This window comes from Oryctolagus cuniculus, chromosome 1 (assembly GCF_051225735.1).
Source record: "Oryctolagus cuniculus isolate XC-2025 breed Fujian yellow rabbit chromosome 1, ASM5122573v1, whole genome shotgun sequence".
Lineage (NCBI taxonomy): Eukaryota > Metazoa > Chordata > Mammalia > Lagomorpha > Leporidae > Oryctolagus > Oryctolagus cuniculus.
Window position 1 is genome coordinate 92,656,382 of NC_142867.1, and position 19,754 is coordinate 92,676,135.

Sequence of the window (19,754 nt, forward strand, 5' to 3'; positions counted from 1 at the left end):
TTTTTTGGCTCTGTTACTGGTTATTATCTTTCCAAGAGTTTACCTAATGATGTGGCCCTCCCATTTACTATTCACAAGCACTTCTCCTCAAGTAAAATTCAGATTTATTGTACAGTAGACAAAATGTTATAGCTCTTTTGTCATTTTTTTAACTGAAATGAGTGTTGTATGATTGCTCTGTGTGTGTGTGTGTGTGTGTGTATTTGTGTTTCTCTCCCTATTTATAAGATCTAAGCAAGGACTATCATAAATACTTCATGAAAACTTTTTTCGGGAGTTAATTTTTAATGAAAACTTCAGCATAGGACAGGAATAATGTCTCTCTCTACATAGTACCATCAGTAATTACTCCCTGTGTCTGCTTGCCTCTTTTCCTCTTTAGGCAGATACACAGATTGACCGAGAACATCAAAACTTCTACGAAGCATCATTAGAATATGTCTTTAAAATCCAAGAGGTTCAAGAGAAAAAGAAGTTTGAATTTGTTGAGCCGGTAAGTTTTAGATTCCTTGTAAAATACTAGACTCAAAGTAATCTATATAAAAACTTTACAGAGTTCTTTGGTTGAAAGTTATGAAGGTAGTAGGGTAGTCATCAGTAGGTGGAGTATGGGGTACTTTTAGGGCAGTGAAAGTCTTCTGCCTGCTACTGTGATGGTGGATGAGTGCCATGCATTTGTCAATATGCATAGAGTGGATGTGACAAAAAGAGAACCCCAGTGCAAACTAAGGCTTCAGTTAACAGTGTGTCAACATGGGCTCATCAACTGTAGCAAATGTACCACAGAATGCCAGAAGTGAGTAACTGGGAAAACAGCAGTTTTGGGGAATGCAGGGGTGGCGGAGTGGGTGAATGGATCAGCCAAGAGGGTACTTATGGGAACTCTCCATAATCTTCCCTCAGTTTTTTGGTAAATGTGACATTGCTCTGAAAACAAAGTGTATTTTTTAAGACTGTACATTACCTATAAATGGATGGGCACAGCTCCCCCCTAATGTGACACATTTAGCAAACCTTTAGATGAAGGGAGAAATGTAGGGCTCTCTTTCTCCCTTTGTTCTGTGCCCCCCTCCTTACATGGCTCGGATATGCCTGACTTTCCAATGAAGTCATTTATTTTCCTAAGTTAGTGTAAAAATTAATGGATTCCCTAATGTAAACTGCATTACAGAACAGAACAGGTGGCTGGTTTTTATAAGCTTACTTCATTTTCTTGGCATTTTTTAAAAATGATACCCTCACATGTTACAATATTCCCTGAGCAAGCATCTTCATAAGGTGGCATCCACGATGATTAACGGTAAGCCTTAGAGTTAAGATAATAGTGGAATACATATGAAGGTACTTCAAAAAGTTCATGGAAAATGTGGAATTAAAATACAAATTCAGTGCAAAAAATGAAATCTGTGTATAATATATACACATAATACACTTTTTATAAGATCCATCATATGTGTGTGGATTTATATATGTATATATATTTATTTATAGGTGTGTAGTTGTGTGTGTGTACATGGATAGATCCATACATTAATCAATCCCCATGAGATGAGAGGTCAGGAATAATAAATACATCAGTATGAAATATCTAATCTAAGACATTATTTTCTTCCTATGTCAGTCTTTCAAAAATGTATTGATACGGGCCAGCCACCTGGAATGTCAGCACCCCATATAAGTGTGGGCTCTAGACCTGGCTGCTTCACTTCTGATTCAACTCCCTGCTAATATAACTGGGAAAGTAGCAGAAGACAGCCCAAGTGTTTAGGCCCCTGCATCCACATGGGAAACCTGAATGGAGTTCCAAGCTCTTGGATTTGGCCTGTTCCAGGCCTGTATCAGCCATTGCTGCCAGTTGGGGAGTGAACCAGCAGATGAAGCATCTCTGTTTCTCTCTGTCTCTCCCTCTCTTTCTCCCTGTAACGCTACCTTTCAAATAAATTTTTTTAAAAAGAACAAAATGCATTTAAATAAAAATGAAATACTCTGTTCTTACCGTAGTGGAGGTTATAGTAATAAGGGAGAGAAAACAGCATTTCTAAGATATGTTTACATATACATAATTCACTTTTAAAAAAAAGATTTATTTATTTATTTGAAAGGCAGAGTTGCAGAGAGGCAGAGGCAAAGAGGGAGAGAGGTCTTCCATCCACTGGTTCACTCCCCTAATGACCATAACAGCTAGAGCTGGGCTGATCCAGAGCCAGGAGCCAGGAGCTTCTTCCAGGTCTCCCATATGTATGCAAGGATCCAAGGACTTGGGCCATCTTCTACTACTTTCCCAGGCCATTAGCAGAAAGCTGGATCAGAAGTGGAGCTACCAGGACTCAAACTGGTGCCCATATGGGATGCTGGTACCACAGGCTGAGGCTTTACCTACTTTGAGGAGAAACTAGGACAGAGCAGAGTCTGGAGACAAGTTGGCTGCCTCCCTGGCTTCCAGGACCTCTGCTTTGCTGGAGTTGCCTGTCTCCTGTAAACTAGGCAGCTGGCAAGTTTCTAAGACCAGTCCTTCAACCAGCAGGATTAAGGAACTAGAGGTTCAGGCTCAGGGATTTAACTTTTACCTTTTATTTGGGATAACAGACTTGAGTCCAAAATCTGTTTCCCAAACAGCTAAGTCCTTAAATCCCTTTGAATGATTGGTTACCTCTTAGGTTATTGACCCTTTGGGGACCTGATTCAGCTTTTCGTGACTTAAGGGGACTTTTGAAGTTCTGGGAATCCTGTACCACTGGCCATCTTACCAAATTCTAGAAAGAAGCTCACTGTTCCTCTTCTCATTACCTGAATCCTGCCCCAGAATCACACCATGGGTTTTGAATCCTCACTACTTGCATCTTTGCTCCCTAAGTCTCTTTTATAGCTCATGCTGTCTGGGAACAGTGAACCATGCCATTTTGTAAGATGACATCAGATATATAAAGAGAAGATTGTTCCATAGTTAGCTCACAGGTGGCAGAAAGAATGATAAGAATTTATGAATTCCTGCTGAAAGACAAATAGAGAAGCAGAGTTGTTCCTCAGTTGAGATGTACTTTTTTCCTTGCCTCTACCTTATCCCGAATTGTGATATTGTGATAAATCTCCTATAATGCATGCCTTTCTTATGACACTACAGTCAAAATCAATGTTAACTTTATCCTTCTTCCAAAATACTTTCTGGACTGCTGTGTTTTTCCTATTAGAGTGTCTGGCCAAGCCAAATAGTAGTCAGTTCAGTCTCACCCTCATTTCTAGCCTCAAAGTCTCATCCATGGAGTTTTCCTGAATTTCCATTTCAGTGACGAGAAGAATAGAAATGGGAGCAATGAAACATGAGCCTGCATCTTGACCTTTTAAAAATAATTTTAAAGTGTTTATTTGCATATTTGAAAGGCAGACTTATATAGAGACAGGAGGAGACAGAGAGAAATCTTCTGGCTATCTACTGGTTCATTCCCCCAAATAGCCACGATGACTGGGGCTGGGCCAGGCCAAAGCCAGGAGCCTGGTACTCCATCCAGGTCTCTTACATGGGTGCATGTGCCCAAGGAGTTGGACCATCTAATACTTTCCCTGATGCGTTAGCACGGAGCAAGATCAGAAGTGGAACAAGCGGGACTTGAACCAGCTGGTTTTGCAGATGGCACCTTAACCTGATGTATTAGATTATGCTTCTACAAATTAATTTGAAAGAAAAAAAGTTTTAGATTTTCAAAAATAAAATTCTCCACATCTGTGAATAAAAAAAAAAATCAACACATGAGGACACTTTAGTGTCTTAGTGATTTTCATTCTAGTAAAATCCAATTCCTGTTGCATATTGCAGAAATTTAGCAGTCTGTTCTTGTTTTAGCCCAGACTAATTTAACAAATAAGCAATGGAATAAAGCAAATTTGCTAAGGAATCTATCTCATATAGATTGCGCAGTATCAAGTAGAATATAAAATAGAGACAGTTGATTCATATTAAATAATATTCTTATTCTACATTGATACTATTATTTATTTGAGAGGCAGAAAGATACAGACAGAAAGACGTAAGGTAGAGAACTCCTGTTCACTAGTTCACTCCTAAAATGCCAGTGACAGCCGGGTTTGGATTGGGCCGAAACTGAGAGGCTGGAACTGAATCCATGTCTCCTACATGGGTGGCGGTGACCTAGCCATTTGAGATATCACCTGCTGCCTCTTAGAGTCTGCATTAACATGATGCTAGAATTGAGAATCAGATGCAAGCCAGTGTACTCCAGTATGGTCTGTGGTTGTTCCAAACAATATATTAATGGCTAAGTCAGTTGCCCACCCCTACAGTGATACATTTGAGATATTCTTAAATTATTATAGTGAATATCAGTTTATGAATTTTTGACCATTATGAATAATGTTTCATAACCATTCATGTATGTTTGTGTAGAAATGTGTTTAAATCCTTCTTGGGGTATGGAATTGTCAAATAAATATGGTAACTCTATGTTTAATCATTTGAGGAACCACCAGACTATTTTCCAAAGTAGCTACACCACTTCACATTCTCACCATAGCATATTAGGAATTCAGTTTCTCCACATCCTCATCAATACTTGCTATTATTCCCAATTTTAAGACTAGCCACCCTACAGATTATGAGATCTTACCTCACTACCATTTTAATTTGTATTTCCTTGATAATTTACAAGTCAAGTATCTTTTTAAGTGTTTACTCTTTACATGTATTCTTTGGAGAAATGTTTATTCAGATTTTTGCCTATTTTTAACTTTGCTAATTAGTCTCTTCATTACAAAATTACAAGAGTTCTTCATAAATTCTAGATGCCAGTCTCTTATCAGATAATTTGCATATATTTATCCCATTCTTTGGATTTTCTTTCAATTTTTTGACACTGTACATTGAGTCACAGCAATTTTTAATTTTGATGAAATCAAATAATTGTTGCTTATGCTTTTGATATGTCAAATACAAGATTTTGAAAATTTATTCCTATGTTTTCTTCTATGTGCTTTATAATTTAAATATTAAATTTAGGTCTTTGATCCATATTGTTACTTTCTTTATCATGAGATATAGGTCCAACTTCATTCCTTTGGCTGTGGTTATCTAGTTGTCCCAGCATAATTTCTTGAAAAGACTGTTCTTTCTCCATTGTAGTCTGTTGACACTATTGAAAATCAGCTGATCATAGATGGGTGTAGGGGTATACTTGTAGACTTTTAGTTCTATTCCCTTGATTCTCAATCCCTGTGCCAGTATCATACTATTGATTATTATTTGCTTTACACTGAGTGCTGAAATCAAGAAGAATGAGTCTTTCTATTTTTTTTAAATTATCCTTTCCATATGAATTTTAGAATCAACTTGTCAGTTACTAAAATGATGTTAGCTAGAATTCTGATAAGGATTTTTGCTGACCCTGTAGATCCAATTTGGGGAATATTACTCTCAGCGATTTTACCAATCCATGAACATGAGATAGTTTCCATTTATTTGGACTTTTTTTTCTTTATGCAGTGTCTTACATATTTAGGTTATAAATTTTATACTCTCTTCTTGAATTCATTCTTAAGTATTTTAGTCTTTTGAAGCTATTATAAATACAATTATTTTCATAATTTTGTTTTCAAATTGTTCGGTGTAAGTGTCTAGAAATAGAATTGACTTTTGTATATTGATCCTTGTATCCTACAACCTTACTGGACTTGTTTATTCTAGTAGTTTTCTCATAGATTCCTTAGATTTTATATATGTACATATACGAACAATACCTTAGATTTACATATGTACCTATATGATCATGGCATTTGCACATAGGGGTTGTTTTGCTCTTTTCTTTCTAATCTGGATGCCTCTTATTTTTGTTGCCTGGTGACCCTGACTAGAACCTACAGTACAAAATTGTCAGGAGTAAGCATCCCTGCCTTGTTTCTGAACTTGTGTGTGGGACAATGCTGGGTATGATGTTAACTACCGAAAGGAAGGAAGTGTTCAGTGTTTTAATCAGTGAGTAGTTTTTTAGGAGATAAGGACTTGCGATGTGTAGTTTGTAGTGGTCTGAGATGATCGCTGAGTTATATTTGCCAAACAACCTTACTTCGTTGATAAGACTGATAGAAAGGCTTCATAAGAATTGATTGTGAGGAGGCTGGCATTGTGGTATAGCAGGTTAAGCTTCCACCTGCAAAGCCAGCATCCCATATGGTGTGGCCATTTGGGGAGTGAACCAGTGGATGGAAGACTTTTCTTTACCTCACCTCTTTCCACCCCATTTCTCTCCTTTTCACTGTGTAACTCTGCTTTTCAAATAAATAAATATTTAAGAATAAGGTATCAGGGCCAGCACTGTGGCGCAGCAGGTTAAAAGCCCTGGCCTGAAGCACCGACATCCCATAAGGGTGCCAGTTCTAGGTCCTGGCTACTCCTCTTCTGATCCAGCTCTCTGCTATGGCCTGGAATAGCAGTAGAAGATGGCCTAAGTCCTTGGGCCCCTTACCCACATGGGAGACCAGGAAGAAGCTCCTGGCTCCTGGTTTCAGATCGGTGCAGCTCTGGCCATTACAGCCACCTGGGGAGTGAACCAGCGGATGGAAGACCTCTCTCTGTCTCTACATCTCTCTGTAACTCTGTCTTTGAAATAAATAAAATAAATCTTTAAAAAAAAAAAAAAAGAAGAATGTATCATAAGATCTCTGTGAAACTCAAGAACAAACCCAGCACATGATTTACAGTGCTGCTCTGGACATATAGTACCATTTTTTTTTTTTACCACTTTTGCAAGTTTATTTTTATTTATTTATACAAAGAGAATAGATTTTGTGTATTTCGTATAATAGGCCAAGGAAAATTATTAGTTGTGAGTGTACTGTGGCCGTGACCTGAGAAAATTCGAGGTGTTCAGGGCAAAAATGCATTCTCCATCTCATCCCGAGGCTGCAATAGGCACTCTGGTCGTGCCCTAGGAGTTCAGCAGCCCCCAAGTCACAGTGCCAAGTCTGCATTCAGAGAACAAAGATAACAGAAACTCAAGGAACATCTACTAACAAGAAAAACATTTTTTCACACAAAGAGGAAAATCCAGATGTTATCCAGTTGTAGAGATCAGACAGTGATGATGTCGGAGGTCCAGGTCCAAAGAAGGAGCAACAGTTCTGAATCTTAAAACAAAAATGGCTGATAAAATATCAGTATTCCTGCAGGGAGCAAAAGTAAAACAGCAATGGAAACAAAATGTATTCCTTTAAAGTTTTCTATTGAATGAAATAATTCAACTACAATAATTGATACAAGAATTTTGATGATAATGAAGGTGTGCGATTGTCACCAATAAAAGATGAACTCTCAAATCAACATACTACATTAAGCCAGGCATTTCACCTTAAAAACAGCCATGAAAAGAAACCAGGGACTGCAGAAAAGCCAAAGCAAGGTCCTAATATGCCAAAAAACAAACTATCAAAGCCTAGTGCTTGGAGCTTATTATGGCCAAATTGTTCAATCTAAGATTAATTCATTCAGGAAACTTCTACAAGTCAAAGACGTGAGTTTGACAACAACAAACAAACTTCGAGCTCTTGTCTCTAAAGCCACAAAACCTCAGCCTATAAAGACTAGCAGTGAAACAGTGAAAAGTGAGCAAGTCTCAGATTTGACAGCTACTAAATTTGTGAAGACTGCATCTCTGAACACACGACTTGCGCAACCTCCTGTTGGAAGTCACTGTGATAATACCCACAACACTGGGAAACAAGATATCGGTAGAACTTCTGCCAATGTTATCATCCAGAAAAGACCCCAGGAAAAAGAATTACTGAAATCAAAAAGACTTTTATCTAGTGTCAAAACTAGTTCTTCTCAGGATATAAAAAGAAATAAGGCACTTTCAAGAAGCATAGCATCTGAAATTGTAGCCAAGCCTGCTTCATCTTCTAATACCAAATTGGTAGAGAAGTCAAAAACCATGAACAGCAAAGACCTGTTCTACCAAAACAACTATTAATAGTAGGTCAGCTCAATCCAAAGAATCTGCAAAACAGAGAAAAGCTCATCTGAATGAGTGGAAATCTGGCACAGAAAGAGTGCTGAAAAGGCCTGCTAACCTAGTAGTTAAACAATATGAGCCCAAAGGACCAGATAAAAAGCCAGTTGGGTCCTTCTGGACTACCACAGCAGAGGAAGATAAAGATCATTTACTGAAAAAGTTACAAGACAATTTCTGAATGCCTGAATCTGATTACTAAGGGATGTCCAAAAGAAAAAATAGTGGTCACATTAAATGACCTGATTAAAAATATTTGATGCCAAAAAGCTTCTTAAATATTGGACTTGTCTTGCACGTGTTGAACTAATCACTAGTCCTGTTGAAGATATTGCAGTGTATGAGAAGTATGAGAAGGCCTTTCTGACAGGGCCTGTCAGAAGAGATGCGGCATGCAATTGTAGGTATTCTAACAATGAAGAGTCAAGAAAAAGTTAACTTTGGAGGAAATACTGAAGAGGCTTGTGCAACCAAGGAACAAATCCAAGAAAGCAACACTGAAGATAAAGGACTTAATCTAGAACCAGTAAAACAGGATATGGAGAATAAATATCACGAGATGTGGTATTTCAGGATTGTGAAAAAGAGCAAGATTACAAACTCGCAATACTAAAATGAAAACAAGTTTCATAATTAAATATGTTGTATCCACTGTGCCATACTTGCAAAGTGTTAAAAAAAAATGCAGTTGGATGAAACAAATTCTACACTTTGGGAGCTGAAATGTCGTAGACCAGTGAGGCATTCTACACATCTTTCAGAGAAGACTGCCAAATTGCCAGATGTGTTGAAAGACCATTTTCCTAGTGTGTCTTCATTGGAATGGTGAACAGAGCTGAGAAGTCCAGCTGATGCTTCTGTCTGCCGCCCTAATGCAGCCCTCTGCCCGACGTACTCCGAAACCAATACCACAGAAGATTGAAGCTCTGATGAAGAATGTGATTTTTATGATTCCTGGATGTTGTGTTTGGGTGGCTTTGTGTTTCACTTTGGTCTGGACTTGGCCAAGTCCCTAAATATTGTAAGTGTTCATGACAGTGAGCTCCTTCACTAACATTTATGTTATAGCAGGCATTGCTCTTCCATGCAATGGAAATATAATCCTGCCTTGTCAATCTCAACCCTTTTTCTGTAAAATTCATAAGTTTCGTCAGCTAGTTTACTGTGTTCCTTGAATACGAACAGGGTTTGTCATAATGGTAGCTTGTTCACTTTACGAAATTTAAGTACTGTAGAGATACACCATCAGAAAATAAAATGGTCTTGATAAAATTTATAGTTCTCATTGACTTTTAAAAAGTTATTATGACTTTGGTTAGTGTGAAAGTCAAAAATGATACTGAGTAGAGCAACTCCCTTCAAATATTCAAACATACAAAGTTTGGCATGGTTTTCCACCAAATGCTTATCACCCGAAATGTTGTGCTCTGTTGGGTCTCCCTGGCTGCCTGTGGTTCTTCACTGTCACTTTTCATCAGTGATAGCCTGCATCTATAGTCTCTTGGCCTCTTTCCTTTGATTATAACTGAGATCACCAAAAAGAATAAATAGCCTATTCCTAAAAGAGGGTACTTTGTGTAAGAAAGAAAAGAAGCCACATTTAGTAGATATTTGAAACTTTGATTTGAGTTCCTTTTGTAATGTGACTGTCTAAAAGGCTTACTTCCATATCTTCATTTGATAGTGTGCAAACTATTGGAATTGAATTAGGGAAGGAATATGTACTATTTAGTAAGTGTCAATCTTGTTGAGGTATCATTTCTAAATTAACCAATATTTGTATTTGCTTTGTCCTCCATGACATAACAACTGCACTGTTCAGTCTTGACCCCTGCAACATGAAAGTTACGTACAGTAAAGGGTTGTCTCCCCACGCAGAAATTCACCAGTAAAAGTATTTTGTAAGACCCAGAACTAATACTTAACGTGGCATACGTCTAGTAACCACAGTTTCAGATAAGTGAATTATAAAAGACTTGTTTAAAAACTATGTATGTAATATGAATGTGGTTAAAGATTACATACTTAGGGGCCAGCATTGTAACATAGCAGGTAAAGCTGTGGCCTGCAATACCAGCATCTCATGTGGGCGCTGGTTCAAGTCCTGGCTGCAATACTTCCCATTCAGCTCCCTGCTAATGTGCCTGGGAAAGCAGCAGAAAGTGGCCTGAGTGCTTGGACCTCTGCACCCACCATGAGGGACCCAGAAGAAGTTCCTGGCTCATGGCTTCGGCTGGTCCCAGCTCTAGCTGTTGCAGCCATCTGAGGAATGATCCAGTGAATCAAAAATGTCTCTTTCTCTCTGTCTCTCCCTTTCTGTCTCTGTAACTCTGCCTTTCAAATGAATAAAATAAATCTTAAAAAAAAAAAAAACACACACATACTTAGCCTAATGTATCCACTATATTTATTGTGTTCTCATGTTATAGAGGATTTTTTTTCTTTTTTAACTGTATAAGTAATATGTATATTGTTAATTGTAATAATTGATTATTATTAGAGGGTAGGGCAAGTGTGTAGGAATGAGTCACATCATCAGTATAAGAGTGTTTACATCAGAGTTGTTCTGCTCAGTCTGCTCAATGCTTAACTGGAATTACTGCGTCTGTTACTATGAAGTCCTTGTGGTCATCTTCATCCTCGCCCCACCCCTTCCTCAGCTCTGAGATTCCTCTGCTGTTTATGTTCTAGACTGTGGACTCTTAAGGCTTGAGCCTTTTGGAATTGTCACATCCATTCAGTGTCTAGTCAGTTGTCTGGTAATTAATAGCCTGAGAAGTATAAGTATTTATATTGGGTTTTTTAAAATGCTCTGTAAATGCTGTATACCTGTTTGCATTTGGTCAGATGATTGGAATGATACATGGTAATTTGGTTCTAAAACCCTTGAGAATATTCAGAATGCTCTTTATTTTGCCAGTGATAGACGGAATTAAATATTAACACTTATCTATCTTGTAGTTCATAGTTATTATTGTTGTTATTGTTCTAAAGGTCAGACTTGCTTTAAGGTAAGCCAAGACCATAATCCTTTCCAGTAGACTGACCGAAGAAAATGACAGTTGGGAAATGGAACTATAAGAGACTTTCTGGCTTTTCTATTAATTTCCCTTGGTTTAGCATCATGGAATTTGCAGAGGATAAAATGAACAAGTCAAATATAAAGAAAAGTTTAACTTTTCTGCCATCTAGAGGAAGTTGTCTCATAATTTTAGCCTTTATGTAGCTTTGATTAAACTAGAAACTGCTTTCAAAGATGTGGTTCTTTGTGCACACCTTTATGTACCTTCCTTAGAATTGCACATTCCCTAGTGAGTATTCAGTACCGGAAGTGTGACTAAAACACACTTATCTGCTGCAGAGTGAACTTGAATTCTATTAGAAGATGCCAATGGATTTATTTTCAGCTTGGCTGAAGTTGCTGCTAGTGAAATGCTTAGGATATTAAATAATCCAAATAAAAAAGAGGTGCCAGAATCTTATTTTTAAAAACATGATTAGGAATTTAAAAATAGCTCAATGAAGAGTGTTGGTTTAACAAAGTATGTATCAAAATGTGTTTTTTTAAGACTTATTTATTTGAAAGACAGAGGGACAGAGAGAGACAGACAGACAGACAGAGATCTTCCATCAGTAGGTTCATTCCCGCAAATCACTGCAACAGCTGGGACTAGGCCAGGCTGAAGCCAGGAGCCAGGAACTCCATCTGAGATTCCCACAGGGGCTCAGGTACTCGTGCCATCTTCTTCTTTGCTAGGGACATGAGCAAGGAGCTGGATTGGAAGTGGAGCAGGCAGAACTCCAACTGGCACTCAGATACAGGCTGCCACTATTGCAAGCAGCAGCTTAACCCGCTGCACCACAACACTGGCCCCATCAACATGCTGGCGTGGAAGGGTTTTAGCTCGGGGACCCAGCTGTAGTTCACTGAGTTGGCAAACATGAAGAAGCCCTTCTGGTGAAGGCTGTTTCATCAGGAGGTCAGGGTTCAGGGGAGAAGACCCGGCATGTAATTTTTTGAAATTTAGTAACATAACTTTAGGGCCTTCCTGGAGCAGTTCACAGTATCATAAACTTTCCTGGCCTAGTGATCACACTGACAGAATTTCTAGCAACGTTCTATATATGGTTTAGGATGCTTACTTCATATTTCTGAAGCATCAGTGTGCCTTTTCTTTTTCCCACGTTCTGAACACTCAGAATGTTAGAAAAGGCGGACGTTAAGAGTAAATTAGGTATTTTATAGAAAGATTTATCAAGATATTCTTAAAATATATCCCTTGTAAATTTAGTTAAATTTTATACTTGTGATGATTTTAAAATAACATCTGCTTTTATAACAACCAATTTATAAAGATATAGTTTAGGGGCTGGCGCTGTGGCACAGTGGGTTAAAGCCCTGGCCTGAAGCTCTGGCATCCCATATGGGCGCCGGTTCTAGTCGCAGCTGCTCCTCTTTCGATACAGCTCTCTGCTATGGCCTGGGATAGCAATAGAGGATGGCCCAGGTCCTTGGTTCCCTGTACCCACGTGGGAGACCCGGAAGAAGCTCTTGGCTCCTGGCTTCGGATCAGTGCAGCTCCGGCCATTGCGGCCATCTGGGGAGTGAACCAACGGATGGAAGATCTCTCTGACTCTACTCTGTCTGTAACTCTGTCTTTCAAATAAATAAAATAAATCTTTAAAAAAAGCATATAGTTTAATAGGATTTAGTACAGACAACAAAACAATGCTCTTCTAACAATATCATAAACTGTTATTGAATATTCAAAAGCCTAGAATTATCTATGTATTTCAAATGTGTTTTCTTGTTTTTTTCTCTGAAAAGCTCTATATCTATATATCCAAACCCTAATTAAAGATATTTTTAATTCAATGTTAAGCTCTAATATGGTTTACTTAGGCCACAATAAACATGTTTAAGCAGGCCTTATATTGTATTTAATATTTTCACAAATATATTGTAGCTTCTTTTTAGATAATCTGTTGAATAGTTTTGATAGTAATTACAAGTTAATAGAAAATGAAAATATTAAATAATTTTACAACTGGCAAACAGTACATTATGGCACAGTATCAGGAACTGTTGAACAAGAGAAGAAAAATTCCTAAAATATAATAACAAGGGATTTGAAAGTACTTGTTTTCTGAAAGGAACATAACTTTGTATGAAGTTGACTTGTTTATGGGAAGACAAGCATTATGTCATTCTCAGATGAATCCAGTATTTATATGTTGGAAATTTGAAGACACCAACCCATTCATACTTGGCTGTCCCGCTCTGCCTCCACAAACAGGCAGGGACTGGATATTACCCACATATTAAAATGCTTTCAAATTGTGTTTCTACCCTCATTTAAAATAATAAGTTCCAGACATATTATGAGCCATATTTTATAAAAATACTCATATTTTCTAACTTTTCTGCAGGAAGCAGTTGTGGGAGATATCAGATTAGAGGGTAATTTTGTGGAATAAAATCCTATTGAATTAAATGAAAAAATTTAAGTCAGTTATTTTTCAGATGTAACTTATTCCATATAAACTGTGTTCTGAAATTCCATGGAATAGCCTGTCTTATTATATGGATAAAACATAATAAATAAGTGCACATGAATTGAGATAAGATTAGGCAGAGCTCATAGAAATTATAGTTTTCTTAAAAAGGTTTTCCACCAACTGTCTTATGAAAGAGCCATTATTTAATTCCATGTTTTTGCTCACTCCTTTTGTGTTCTTCCTGCTTACTGCTAAAATGTTGTCTGTTCAGTACTCAAATCCATACTGCCACCTTCTGGTACGTTTCTGCATTTTATCTGTCAAATTCTTAATCCTCTCTTGGGTATTTCTTATCAAATTTACTGGGTTAATCTTCCTCCCGTGTACAAGCTTTATCTCTCTGTTTTCATTTGGTCCTTACTCCCTTAGTGGTCTATTTGGATATTTCCTCGTTGTACTTGAATAATAAGGAATTAACATGGCACCTGTGTATGATCAGATTCAAAATTTAAAACTCCATCTACCAAAAAGGAAATGAAAATTAGTTTATGTAGCTTTTGTTTCATGTCCATATTTCTGATGCCTTCTTTGCCAAATCAAGAGAATAAATATTTCTTAGCTTGAGGAATTGGAATGAAATATAATTTACCTAATTTTTTACATTTGATGTTCATCCTTTTTTTTAAACACAAGATTTCATGGTTTCTTTTGTCTCTTTATTTTTGCAGCTTTTGTCATTCCTTCAGGGTTTATTTACTTTTTACCATGAGGGATATGAACTCGCCCAGGAATTCGCACCATATAAGCAACAGCTGCAGTTCAACTTGCAGAATGTAAGACTATACCTGTTCTTACTGCCTCTCCTTAGTCACTCTGATGATCACAGGGCAACCAAGTTACAGACTTTGAAGTCTTTCAAAAATTTGTCTAAGTATGGTGAAACCTCAACAATTTAGAAAAGTCACTTTACTAATGTCTTAATTTTTTTCTAGTTGCTAGCTGAAAGTATAGTCAAAAAGGACTAGTTTTATGTTGGAAAAGTTCTACCAGCAAATTTAGAAAAATATTACCTAAGCATTAATAGCTGGAAGTTTGAAAACTTTTGCCTATATTCAGTATTTTTGTGAATTTATTGGGTGATGCAAGATGAATAAGTTCTGGTAATCTTACGTACAGCGTGGTGACTAGAATTATTATAATAATATTGTATGCTTGAAATTAGTTAAAAGTTTAGAATTTAATGTGTCTACCACACATACAAAAAAGGGTAGCTATATATGGTTAGGAATGTGTTAATTCACTTGATTATAATTATTTCACAGTGTACAAATATGTCAAAACGTCACATTGTATACCTTAAGTATATATGGTTTTATTGGCTTTATTTTTTTAAAGCTAAGGGGAAATACCAGTTGACTTTTCACGAATCTTATTTTTGAGAAGATCAAAATTATTATATTTATGAAATGAAAAGATTATACTTTAACACTCTAAGTTCCCATCTGTCTGTGAAATTATATGTAAAAATGTGGAACATTTACTATTTGCAAAAATAGTAAATATGAATGTGGTTTTGAAGCATTCAAGATAACTGCTTTAAACAAAAGTAAGATTTCTGAAAAGCTTGTTTCTGTCAGACTTTATTTCATAAAGGTTGTCTCATCGATCCCTTTAATATCTGGCTATATATTATTATATATAGAATATGTATATTCTGATTTTAAAATGCTGAGCAAGCCATTCATTAAAGAAAAAACTGTAATGAGCCTATGTTTGTATTACCAAATTGAATATATAAAAAACCCTAACTGTTGACATTTTTTTACTACTGAAACCTGACTGTCTAGTACTTGATAACTGGAATAATTTGGGAAGCCTTCTTTTTTTTTCCCATAAAATCTTGTTTTTCTCTGCTTATCTGATTTTTGCCATTGTCGAAATGTCCAGTAAATGAAACTATAGAGTTGGAGTATCTGAAGAGAAATATGCAATTGGGTTTATTCTCTTTGTTTTGAGTTTTTTTATTTAACTTAGATTTTCTATCAGAATTGATTTTACCTTTAGTTCCGTTCTATAGGTTTTTTTTTTTTTAATTTATTTATTTGAAAGGCAGAGTTACAGAGAGGCAGTGAGAGAGAGAAAGAGGGAGGGAGAGAGAAAGGTCCTCCATCTGCTGGTTCATTCCCCAAATGACCACAGTGACCGGAACCTAGCCTATCTGAAGCCAGGAGCTTCTTCTGGGTTCTCCCGTGCAGGTGCCAAGGCCCAAGCACTTGGGCCATCTTCCACTGTTTTCCCAGGCTGTGGCAGAGAGCTGAATCAGAAGTGAAGCAGCTGGGACTTGAACCAGTGCCCATATTGGATGCCAGCACTGCGCAGGTGGCAGCTTTATCCACTAAGTCACTGCGCCAGGCCCCCTCTGTGGTTTTTCAACCTGGAATGTATTTTAGTGTTTTCATTAAATATTAGAAGAAAAAATTACAAAAGTTAAAGTATTTTTATGATTTATTTCCATATGAAATTCATGTATGCTACAATTTTTGAGATTCAGGGATAGGGAAAGAATGAGGAATTAGACAAAAATTTGAATCCTTATGTTTGAAAGAGAAAAATAGCAAAAGTGACTACATTTTCATCACCTACTTTGAGATTTAGATCTTTTATTAGGGGCCATAATAAAACATCATGTGGATTAAAGGTGAAAGAGATTTTCATAGAGAAAAACTAGTGCTTTTCATAATTTAAGTAAAATTGTCATAAAGTGAGTAAACTCTTTCTTACAGTAGAAAAGGTTTGAATTTGAACCTATTGATCTTTAATTTATGCACCATCTTAATACCTTTTTAAGTATTTCTGGAAACCAAGCTATATTATGTGGTTTTCTTAAAGATTTATTTATTTTATTTGCAAGTCAGAGTTACACAGAGAGAGAAGAGGCAGAGAGAGACAGGTCTTCCATCTGCTGGTTCACTCCCCATTTGGCTGCAACAGCCAGAGCTGCAGCAATCCGAACCCAGGAGCCAGGAGCTTCTTCTGGGTCTCCCACGTGGATGCAGAGGCCCCAGAACTTGGGCCATCTTCCACTGCTATCCTAGGCCATGGCAGAGAGCTGGATCAGAAGTGGAGCAGCTGGCTCTTGAACCAGCACCCATAGGGGATACCAGCGCTTCAGGCCAGGGCATTCACCCACTGCACCACAGCACGGCCCCTATATTATGTTTTTTTTCAAAAAAGCCTTTGGAACATGAGTGGTGAACTTTTTCATCTGTTCAGTGCCAAATATATATCAAAAGTATGCAAATTTAATGTCTATCTCAAAAAATTAAGTATTTATGTGTCTACCTTTTTTTAACCTTGGATATTAGGAAATTCAAAACAAATTTTGTGTATTTTAATTGCTATGATTTATCCTGTAAGAATAATATTTAAATATGGAATTAGGAAGAAAATTGTGCATGCATATACTACACATACGTAAAGAGATGCAAATGAGAAACATGTGGTAGATCATTCAGGGAAGTTTTCACTAAAGCAATTCAAAACCAGACCATAAGACTCAACCTCACAGGGTAATCGGGGTGGTGAATAAATTTGCAGTTTTTAAACTTAGTCTGGCGATTCCTCACATCTGATAGGAAACAGTGAATGAAATTGTTGTTTCTGTTTACTTTAGACAAGGAATAATTTTGAAAGTACTCGACAAGAGGTAGAGAGGTTGATGCAGAGGATGAAATCTGCTAACCAGGACTACAGACCCCCCAGCCAGTGGACGATGGAAGGCTATCTATACGTCCAGGAGAAACGTGAGTCACTGGCACATAATTTCTTGTCCCTTATTACTTAACATTCTGTATCTGAGAGATGTGACTAGGTTATATCTCAAGTAAGCATAATGACATTTCTCTATAGCTTTATCATATTTAAAACAATGTGGTCTTCCAATGCTGTCATCAAAGTGAGGAAGTTCTCCCACATTTTACCATCAGGATTTCTAAGTTGGTATGCTGTTGAATTTGGAACATACAGTCTCCACTGATAATATATCAATATGAGTTGAGTTTTAGAATTTAATTGTGATACCTAATCTCAATTATAAAGCTTCATGGAAAATTGAAAATCAAAGCCTTTATCAGGATGAATCATCCTGGTGACTAGAATAATAGTTTCCCCCTCCAGCAGCATTATTTCATTTAACTCAGTGCTCTGTCAATTTTCAGGAGTAAAATTGGCAATTATGTAATATTACATCAATACTCTTTACTTCCTGAGGTTAGGAAATAAGTACCAGACCCAATAGAGCACTACTGTAATTGCCTCACACTAAGAAAGTTTTTCTCACAGAAATTAATAAAAAAGCCATTCAAACTTGTGTAAGTAGAGTCCTTTCTGCATGTTACTTGTCATTAAGTGGAACTAGTTTGACCATTTTGACTAAATTAGCTGTGTGCTTCAAATCAGATATGCCCTAGAGCACTGCTCTCATACTGTTTCTGGTGGAAGAACAGTTGTTGTTATTTCCATTCCATCATGGACCACTGTCTTTGTGAAATACAAAATCATGGATTTGGGTCTTACAGCACTGACTAATTGCTCCAAAAGTTTTAAAATGCTTAGTCTCACTTTCTGTACTTTTGCATATTAGGACTTAACAAATCACACGGAATAACACTGCTGTAAAATCTCCATGTCAGCAGACGATAGGATAATGAAGTTGTCTTGGTTGATAAAATAATTCAGTTAAAAGATTTAGGATTGGGAAACACAGTGGTACTGAAGTAACTGGGAAAACCTTTGACACATAAAGGACATGGTCATTAAAACACCAGCACAGCACATTTAATATTAGATTTGCCTGGGTGATGGCACATTTGTTGGAGAGCAGTACCCAACAAATAGTGATTTGTCCAACAGACTTGGAAAACATTTATTATAGCTTGAAAATTGATGACAAAAGGAGATCTGGGTTCCTGATTTTCTCTTTCATACTGGTCTACCTGAGCCAGTCTGCTCATTTCAGATTTTAAAATGATAAAACTTAATGGCTTTCCTAACTACTTTATAGTTAGCTTTCTTTGCCCTCATAAAAAATGATCAGTTCATTGGTTCGTATATAAGGTGTGTAGATTTTACTTGAGACTCTAAAGACACTTTTGAATACTAATTTTAAATAATTATTTCAGGTGAGAGAATCTCACTGTGATGGTGCATTGCAAGGAGCTCATACTTTGTATTAATAAAGAATTTGACCAAATTAAAGAATTTGTTGGCTGTGAGGGCTCTTGATAAATATGTAGGTGGTAGAGGAGGTGCCATCCTCATACCTTAAGGACTTTTTATTCATTGTGACCTGATAATGTTTTATTTCTTGAATTATTTTCTTTCTTTTCTTTTTTTTTTTTTTAAGATTTGTTTGTTTATTTGAAAGGCAGAGTTACAGAGAGGCAAAGGCAGTGAGAGAAAGAAAGGTCTTCCATCTGCTGGTTTACTCCCCAGATGGCTGCAATGGCTGGAGCTGTGCTAATCTGAAGCCAGGAGCCAGGAGCTCCCTCTGGGTCTCCCACACTGGTGGAGGGGCACAAGGACTTGAGCCATCTTCCACTGCTTTCCCAGACCACAGCAGAGAGCTGGAGAAGTGGAGCAGCCAGGACTAGAACTGGTGCTCATATGGGATTTTGGCACTGAAGATGACAGCTTCACCCACTATGCCACAGCCCGGCCCCTCTTGAATTATTTTCCAGGTGTTGTGCAGTTACTGGAATCCTGTGACTACACAGTATTTTATTTTAAACAGACTCGTTGCCTTCATCGCTCAAGATAATTTCCTTCTTGATTTTTTCTGTATCTTGTTTTGTTTTTATAACTTTATAGAGGCATAATTGGCATAAAACAAATTATACCTGTTTAAGACATACAATTTGACATTTTGTCATATGCCTGCAATTTTGTAGCTGTCACTATGATCCAACATTCTCGTTACCTTCACAAGGTCCCTATTTTCCCATTACACTGCCTCCCTCCTGCCTTTTTCACTCACCATCTTCCCTAGATCCCCTGGACAATAGGTTTAAAAAGAAAAATAAATGGATTTATGTGCTTTGGGAATTATTTTTATATGATGGAGAAATAGTCAAAACTCATTCCAACATGGAATCTTTGTGAAAACCATTCATTATAAGAAAATCCAACCAGTTCAATGAGATGTACTGATTGTTATCACATGCTGTCACTGAACAAGTGCAGTGG

General features: G+C 37.1%; 1 protein-coding gene and 1 pseudogene across 4 annotated transcripts in view; both read left to right on the forward strand.

Moving 5' to 3' along the window:
* ARHGAP42 (Rho GTPase activating protein 42) overlaps positions 1–19,754 on the forward strand; it is a 307,262-nt gene that overhangs the window by 229,308 nt on the left and 58,200 nt on the right. For all 4 annotated transcript variants that reach the window (XM_002708607.6, XM_051820336.3, XM_017343749.4 and 1 more), the window contains 3 exons: positions 383–493; positions 14,240–14,344; positions 17,185–17,314. In XM_002708607.6, coding sequence (XP_002708653.1) covers positions 383–493; positions 14,240–14,344; positions 17,185–17,314 — 346 coding nt within the window. The remainder of the gene's footprint in view (positions 1–382; positions 494–14,239; positions 14,345–17,184; positions 17,315–19,754) is intronic.
* Positions 7,056–9,034, forward strand: LOC138850491 (cytoskeleton-associated protein 2 pseudogene; annotated as a pseudogene).